General features: G+C 48.9%; 1 protein-coding gene across 1 annotated transcript in view; it reads left to right on the top strand.

Annotated features, from left to right (window-relative positions):
- Positions 1-2403: 2403 nt before the first annotated feature.
- ABCF2 (ATP binding cassette subfamily F member 2) overlaps positions 2404-8495 on the top strand; it is a 26716-nt gene continuing 20624 nt past the window's right edge. The window contains exons 1-5 of the mRNA XM_008072699.2: positions 2404-2616; positions 3247-3448; positions 5718-5930; positions 6602-6784; positions 6867-7038. Coding sequence (XP_008070890.2) covers positions 3289-3448; positions 5718-5930; positions 6602-6784; positions 6867-7038 — 728 coding nt within the window. The 5' untranslated portion in view covers positions 2404-2616; positions 3247-3288. The remainder of the gene's footprint in view (positions 2617-3246; positions 3449-5717; positions 5931-6601; positions 6785-6866; positions 7039-8495) is intronic.

The following is an 8495-nucleotide window of genomic DNA, read 5'->3' as shown; positions in this document are numbered from 1 at the left end:
AACTCCAGCACCTATCTCTGAGCATGACATTTCATTGGTGTAGGATATTCTAGGGATATGCATATTCAAAAGTGTGAAAGAGTGAAATAGCACTGCCTGTCTCTGAAACTATAAGTAGGTACATTCTACTGAGCATCACGTTTGAGGAGAAAAATTAGTTCTACAATGGGGATTGGAATGAGTCAGGAGTGCAGTGGCTCAATTACAATGATCACAGCTCAAGGCAGCCTTGACCTTCTGGGTTCAGGCAATCATTTCACCTCAGCATTTCAAGTAGCTGGGACTACAGGTGCATGCCACCATGTCCAACTAATTTTATTTATTTATTGTAGAAACAAGGTTTCGCTATGTTGCCCAGGCTGTTCTCAAACTTTTGGGTCCAAGCAATCTACCCACCTTGGCCTCCCAAAGCGTTAGAATTACAGGCATGAGCCACCGTGCCTGACTGAGCTCATGTTTTGAGTCACCAGACCCTGGGCAAAAAGGTTTGGAGAATATGATCACAAGGACAAACAGCTTCTTTTGCTTCCTTCAGTGTCACTGATGGCAAAGCTCATGCTGGACAGGAGCCTGGAGAAGTAGCAAGGATCACAAAGGGCCTGCTTTGTATTTGAGGCTACAAATTTGAGCTTTACAATGTAGGTAATGCAAAACCTGTGAAAGATTCTAAGGAGCAAGACTCAAAGGAGATCAGGTGCTGCGGTTCATGCCTGTAATCCCAGCACTTTGGAAGGCTGAGGTGGGAGGATCAGTTGGACCCAGGAGTTTGAGGCTGCAGTGAGCTATAATCACCACCGCCCTCCAGCCTAGGCATTAGAATGAGACCCTGTCTCAATTAAAAAAACAAAAAACAAAAAACAACCAGGCCATTCAGGCATACTGGCTCATGCCTGTAATCCAAACACGTTGGAAGGTGGAGGCAAGAAGATTGCCTGAGCTCAGGGGTTCAAGACCAGACTGAGCAACATGGTGAGACTTTATCTCTACAAAAAGAAAATTAGGCCGGGCTCAGTGGCTTAGCCTGCAATCCCAGCACTTTGGGAGGCTGAGGTGAGTGGATTGAGACCAGGGGCTTGAGACCAGCCCAGGCAACTTGGCAAGACCTCTTCTCTACAATAAAAAAAAAAAAAAAAAAAAAATTAGCCAGGTGTGATAGCACGTGCCTGTAGTACCAGCTACTTGGAAGACTGAGGCGGAAGGATCACCGGAGCCCAGCAGGTTGACACAGGGGTGGCCGTGTGCATGCCACTGCACTCCAACCTGGGCCACAGAGTGAGAATCCAACTTAAAAAAAAAAAAAAATTAGCCGGGATGGTGGCGCATGTCTGTGGTTTCAGCTACTTGGAAGGCTGAGGTAGAAGGATCGCCTGAGCCCAGCAGACTGAGGCTGTGGTGGTCATGAGCATGAACTGCACTCCAGCCTGGGTGCCAGAGTGAGACTCCGACTCAACACCCCCCACCAAAAAAAAAACAAAACCAAAACCAAAACCAAAAAAACAGGCCGGGTGTGGTGGCTCATGCCTGTAATCCAAGCACTTTGGGAGGTTGAGGTGGGAGGATTGCTTGAGGCCAGGAGTTCGAGACCATATGGACATAACGAGACCTCATGTCTACAAAAATAAATAAATAAATAAATAAATAATAAGAATTAGCTGGAGTGGTGGCACAAGTCTGTAGTCCTAGCTACTTGCAGCAGGAGGATCACCTGAGCCCAGTAGTTCAAGGTTGCAGTGAGCCGTGATCGTGCCACTGTTCTCCAACCTGGGTGACAGGAGACCCTGTCTCTCAAAAATAATAAAACAAAACAAATATATATGTAGAACGGGCACGTTCACATGGCTAACCGATGATAAAGCTAAACTCTGCAAAGTTGCCTTTTTATTTTGGGACTCTTCCCACCAAACTTGCTTGGCTTCGACTGAAACCTAACAATTCTGGAGTGGATACGCTAAGTGGCCACGGCTCAAAAACAACGTTTGGCACCTTCTAAAAGTTTGTTTAACAGTGACCAGAATCTAAAACCAGGGCGCCTTTCCTTCGTGAAGGAATTCTGCTCGCGACATCCTCGCAGCTACGCCCCGCTTTCCAGGCTTTCTCTTCCCAGCGCTTCACTCGTCCTCTTCCTTCTTCTGCCTCTACCTCCCACCTCTCCTCGCCCATTGTTTCGACCCACTCCCGCGTGATGCAATGCTGGCTAAATCGGCTGGGCAGCTCTATCAACTCGGTATCTCCATATAGCTCAACAGATTTTCGAGGGGGGGCGGTAAAGCCTGGAAGGCTCAACCCGCTTATCCGACGAGCAGCCTGGGATTTGCAGTTTCCAACCCCAGAAGTGGACCGGCCGGTAAAGTGCTCTTGGACTCTAATCCCACCCCCATCTCTGAGCCTTGCGCATCCCGAATACGTCACGCGGACCAGCAAGTTCTCTGGGATACGTGGTAGTTTTCGAGGCGGGTCCCAACCTTGGCTGCCGCAACTTTCGGACTACATTTCCCAGAAGGCCGCGCGCCGGCGCGCCGAGAGGCACCCGAAGCCGTGATTGGCTGGTGAGCCGGCCGCACGCGGAGGAGCCCAGGGAGCAGCTCTGTTGCGACAGAGGCCGAGCGGCGAGGCCCAGTGAGTTGGAGGGAAGGGGCGATGAGGGGGAGGGGTTGCCTGCCAGTGTGGGGGAAAGAGGACCAGAAGAGGAAGGAGGAACAGGGTCTGGAAGGAGGGGGCTGCAAGGGCCGAGGGAGAGAAGCTGACGGGCGGGATGTGGGGTAGGTTCGAGGGGTGGCGAGCGTGGAGACTCTGAGGGGACTCACCCGGAGGAGGACTAGTGGGTCCCGGGAAGAGGCTGGGTCGGACGGCCGGGTGATGTGGAGAGGGACAGCGGAGAAGTGGCCTAAACAGACGGGAGGTGGAGGCCCGGAAAGTGGGGCGGCCGGCTGGAGCGCGGAGCGCCAAGTTGTAGGGAAACCCGAGACAGGGATCTCTGTTGAGGGGCAGAACCTGGTCCTCAACTGGAGGCCTTGAAAGATGGAGAGAGTGCAAAGTGAGGCAGTCCTTGGAGACTGGCGTCTGAGAAGAGATGTTAAGATTAGAAGAGCGACTGAAAATCAGAATTGGTTTGAGAGATCCTGATAAAGTTGGGGGCGACTAGGCATCAGAGGCTTGGTAGGGAAATTCCTAAAAGGGAAGAAGCAGGGTGCGGGCATTCTTACCAGCAAATTTAGAGTTTAGGGGTATCTGCTTGCCTTCCTCCAGGCTCCCTGAAAGAACAGTGACCTACCCCTGTGGTTCATCACCATGCCCTCTGACCTGGCCAAAAAGAAGGCAGCCAAAAAGAAGGAAGCTGCCAAAGCTCGACAGCGACCCAGAAAGGGACATGAAGAAAACGGAGATGCTGTCACAGAACCACAGGTGGCAGAGGAGAAAAATGAGGAGGCCAATGGCAGAGAGTCCACAGGTGAATTAAGGGGGGGGGGGATGAGTTCCGGGGATTGATGTACAGACTCACTGCATGTCCCAGCCAGAGTCAGTCTTTTGCTTTTCTTTTTTTTGGCGGGGTTGGAGTCTCACTCTGTCACCAGGCTGGAGTGCAGTAAACTACTGGTCTCAGGCAATCCTTCTGTCTCAGCCTTCCAAGTAGCTGGAACTACAGGCATGCACCACCATGCCCAACCAATTTTTTGACTTATTGTGGAGATGAGGTCTCCCCAAGTTGCTCAGGCTGGTCTGGAACCCGTGGGCTCAGGCATTCCTCTCACCTCGGCCTCCCAAAGTGCTGGAATTATAGGTGTGAGCCACTGCACTCGGCCCAGAGTCAGAATCTTGATGCCAGGGCAATGGAGAATATATCTGGTGCTATGAAACTTTTCATAGTGAACTAAATTAATAGAGTTGGAGTTTGTGCCACCTTGTTATTATTGATCAAGGAAATTGGATACAAGGTCCCCACATACTCATTAGCAGGCACATATGGGAATTGTTCAGCTGCCTTGCTGCTCTACTAGACTGAGGAGGAGGTCAGTTCCTTGGCCCTTTCTCAGTTTTTGTTTCTACACAGTGCCAGGCTCTTAGCCACATTATACCCTTGTTCTCAAAGGGACGTGACTGTACCAACAAGAGAATAACTTATGACTTGTTTTAGGGATTTTTCCTGGAAAAGAGCTGCCTTTCTGTTTTGTTTTTGTTTTTACTATATTTATTTGTTTGTCTATTTATTTTTTCAGTCAGAGTCTCACTCTGTTGCCCAGGCTGGAGTGCAGTGGCATGCTCATGGTCACTTCAGCCTCGACCTGCTGGGCCCATTTGATCCTCCCACCTCAGCCTTCCAAGTAGCTGGAACTACAGGTGTGCACCACTGCACCTAGCTCATTTTTTTGATTTACTGTAGAGATGAGGTTTCACCGCATTTTCCGGACTGGTCTCAAACCCCTGGGCTCAGGCAGTCCTCTCGCCTCCGCCTCCCAAAGTGCTAGAATTACAGGTGTGAGCTGCTGCACCCAGCTGCCTTTCTGTTATTTATATTTTGAGAGATATTAATTGACAACTTTTCAAGTGCTAGACATGGTGCTACACACTGAGACACTAAAAACACTGTCTGCTCTCCAAAAACATACAGTCTAGATGGGGAATCACAGCAGTGTGTGATAAAGAATATTCCAGGCCCTTCACAGTCTAATCCTAGTCATCTTCTCTGCCCCCTGAAAACTCCCTAAACAGACCATTTGCTCCATCCATGCTTTTTTTTTTTTGAATTGGAGTCTCACTCTGTTGCTCAGGCTGGAGTGCAGTGGCACGTTCACAACTACTGCTGGGCTGGGGTGATCCTTCCACCTCAGCCTTCCAAGTAGCTGGAACTACAGGTGCGGGCTACCACACCCAGCTTATTTTTTTTTTAATTGTAGAGATGAGGTCTCACCAAGTTGCCCAGGCTGGTCTTGAACTCCTGAGCTCAGGCAATCCTCTTGCCACAGCCTCCCAAAGTGCTGGGATTACAGGCTTGAGCCACTGCACCCGGCCTCATCTGTGCTATTTATCGTCTCTTGAATAGTCACCACATTTCTGTCCTTTCACCCATGAAGTTTTAATACTGCAGTGTTTTTGCTAACTAAATTTGACATTTCTCTCAAGACCTAGCTCAAGGTAGCAGTCATTCTCAGTCAAACCTGACGTGATAATATTTCCGCTTGTTATACTCCTTTGCCATCTTTTAGTGTTACATACCTTGTTATGTTGTATTTTCTATTTCTTTCATCTGAATTGTTTGATCTTTGAGTGCAGGGACCATGTGTTGGGTAACTTTTTTTTTGATGACCTGCTTTGCAGAACGACCAGCTTCGCAGATAGACACTAAATAAATGTTTGAGGAGGAAAGAAGCATCATGCAAATTACAACTGACAGATAGGAATCCAGAAAATGGGGAGTTAGAGGAGTTAAGAAGAGAGAAAAAGTCAGGCCATGGGGACACTTTATTCCTGGTCAAAGTAGTAGAGGACGGGAAGTTATGCATGATGGGAGTAAACAAGGATGAGTGGTTAGAATGGCAAGGACAGGTGTCTGAGAGAGCAGCGTATCGGGGCAGCTCTGTGTCATTGTGCACGCTGTGTAAAGCTTGGGACACATCTAAGTCTGCTCAGCAGGATCAGAGCCTAGTCCTTTAGGGCACACCTTTTTGTGCAGAGTCAAATCTGTCTTACAGCCCTCTTCCTAAACCATTTTTTGTCTCCAGAAGTAGATTTGCTGACCAAGGAGCTGGAAGACTTTGAGATGAAGAAAGCTGCTGCTCGAGCTGTCACTGGTGTCCTGGCCTCTCACCCCAACAGTACTGATGTCCACATTATCAACCTCTCACTCACCTTTCACGGTCAAGAGCTGCTCAGTGACACTAAACTGGAATTAAACTCAGGCCGTCGTTATGGTCTTATTGGCTTAAATGGAATTGGTGAGGCCCTTGGAAGGCGAGGTGGGAGGTATCTTTCTTTGGCTCATCTATCACTGAGCAAGTATTTGTTTAGCACCAGCAAGTATTTGTTTAGCAAAGCAAGAAGTTTATAATATGAGACCAAATATGCCCAAGAAAGAAGAACAAGTGATATGGAGCAGTATGTGTTACATACAGTTTGAATATTCCTTATCTGAAATGCTTGGGACCAGAAGTGTTTCAGACTTTGGATTTTTTTTCAGAGTTTAGAATATTTATATTTACCAGTTGAGCATCCCTGATCCAAAAATCTGAAATCCAAAGTGCTCCAATGAACATTTCCTTTAAGAATCATGTCAGTGCTCAAAAGGTTTCAGATTTTGGAGCATTTGGAGTTTTCCAATTAGAGATGCTCCACATAAATAGTTACAGGCAGTAGGTGCTGGAGAAGTTGTGGGAGGCAGGTGTGTGTAAAGCTGTTGTAAATGAAAAAAGACTTTGCAAAGGAAGGATGGAAAAGAATTGAAGGAAAGATGGAAAGGTATCCCAAGAACGGAAGGTAGCAGGATTTGAATAAATGAAGAGGAAGAAGATACTTAAAAAAAAAGGATGAGGTCCTGGTTTGGCTGGAATGGAGGAACTGGTGGAGAGGGAAATTCACTGTACCAGTGTCCTTTTCTCTCCCCTCTCAGGAAAGTCCATGCTACTCTCTGCTATTGGGAAACGTGAAGTGCCCATCCCTGAGCACATTGACATCTACCATCTGACTCGCGAGATGCCGCCTAGTGACAAGACACCCTTGCAGTGTGTAATGGAAGTCGACACAGAGCGGGCCATGCTAGAAAGGGAGGCTGAGCGCCTGGCTCATGAGGATGGTAGGGCTCCAGTCCCAAGGGTGGGGGTGGGCTTCTTCCCAGGAATGCCCCGGGGAGCCTCACAGCCACGCACTGCCCACAGCGGAGTGTGAGAAGCTCATGGAGCTCTACGAGCGCCTGGAGGAGCTGGATGCCGACAAGGCGGAGATGAGGGCCTCACGGATCTTGCACGGACTGGGTTTCACACCTGCCATGCAGCGCAAGAAGCTCAAAGACTTCAGTGGGGGCTGGAGGATGAGGGTTGCTCTCGCCAGGTGAGTCCTTTCTCCTACCCCCATAACTCTCCCTCTCTTTCAGGGTTAAGTACTCACTCCAGTGGGACTGTTTGGAATGTTGTCAGTGGTCAGCAAGTGTCATATGAGACACAGACATGGATGGTGTGGAGAAGGGATGTGGGCTAGAGCAGCAGTGTCCTAACTTTCTGACATCAGGGACTGGTTTTGTGGAAGACAGTTTTTCCATGGGCAGGGTAGGGTTGGGGTTGTGCAGTCAAACCTCACTGCTAATGTTAATCTGTATTTGCAGCTGCTCCCCAGCACTAACATCACCACCTCAGCTCTACCTCAGATCATCAGACATTAGATTCTCATAAGGAGTGTGCAACCAAGATCCCTTGCACATGCAGCTCACAAGAGGGTCCGTGCTCCTATGAAAATCTAATGCCTCTGCTGATCTAACAGGAGGCGGAGCTCAGGTGGTAATGCGAGTGATGGGGAGTGGCTGTAAATATAGATGAAGCTTTGCTTCCTTGCCTGCTGCTCACCTTCTGCTGTGTGGCCTGGTCCGTGGCCCCAGAGTTGAGGACCCCTGGACTAGAGAGTGGGTTTCCCGGCCAAAGTGGTCAAAGATGACTCACTGCTCTGTTAGATTCCCAGTGCAGCACGTAGAAACCCTAGGTGAAATGGTGGAAGTAGGTCTGTTTCTTTCCTTCCTCCTGACTCCTGTCCCACCTTTTTTGTGCTTCAGTCCTGCTAATTCTTGCTATAAAGATAAAATGTTAGACAGTTATTGTGGACCCAAAGTGAGTTTCAGTAGATTAGCATTCTCCCAATAGTCCTTCCCCAGCACCCTCCCAAGTTCCTAGTTAAATGGGTAATTCCTTACCCCACCATTTTCTGTGGGTTAGTGACACTTGATCCACTGCTCTAGAATGTTGCCTGCATAGGCTGGGTGCATCCCTGAGCACATCCACATCTACCATCTGAATAACAAGATCCTCTCTAGGAACAAGACACTCTTGCAGTGTGTGGTTGTATGTGCTAGAAAAGATTAGCTCCCTCCTATTTACCTAGGGACCTTTTTTTTTTGAGTCAGTGTCTGACTCTGTCACCCAGGCTGGAGTGCAGTGGCATGATCATGGCTTACCATAGCCTCAACCTCCTGGGCTCAGGTGATCCTCCACCTCAGCCTCTTGAGTAGCTGGGACTGCAGGCGTGCACCACCATGCCTGTAATTTTTTTATTTATTTTTTGTAGGGATGAGGTCTCACTGTGTTGCCCAGTTTGGTCTCAAACTCCTAGTTACAAACAATTTTCCTGCCTCGGCCTCCCAGTGTGCTGGAATTACAGGCATTAGCCACTGTACCCTGCCTAGGGAGCTTTTAAAAACACAGATTTAGCCGAGCTCGGTGGCTCAGCCTGTAATCCAGCGCTTTTGGGAGGCTGAGGTGAGTGGATTGCCTGAGCCCGCGGGTTTGAGACCCGCCTGGGGA

Source organism: Carlito syrichta, unplaced genomic scaffold, assembly GCF_000164805.1.
Source record: "Carlito syrichta isolate Samal-C Ts95f unplaced genomic scaffold, Tarsius_syrichta-2.0.1 Scaffold315400, whole genome shotgun sequence".
Lineage (NCBI taxonomy): Eukaryota > Metazoa > Chordata > Mammalia > Primates > Tarsiidae > Carlito > Carlito syrichta.
This window is presented reverse-complemented; position numbering and strand designations above follow the sequence as displayed.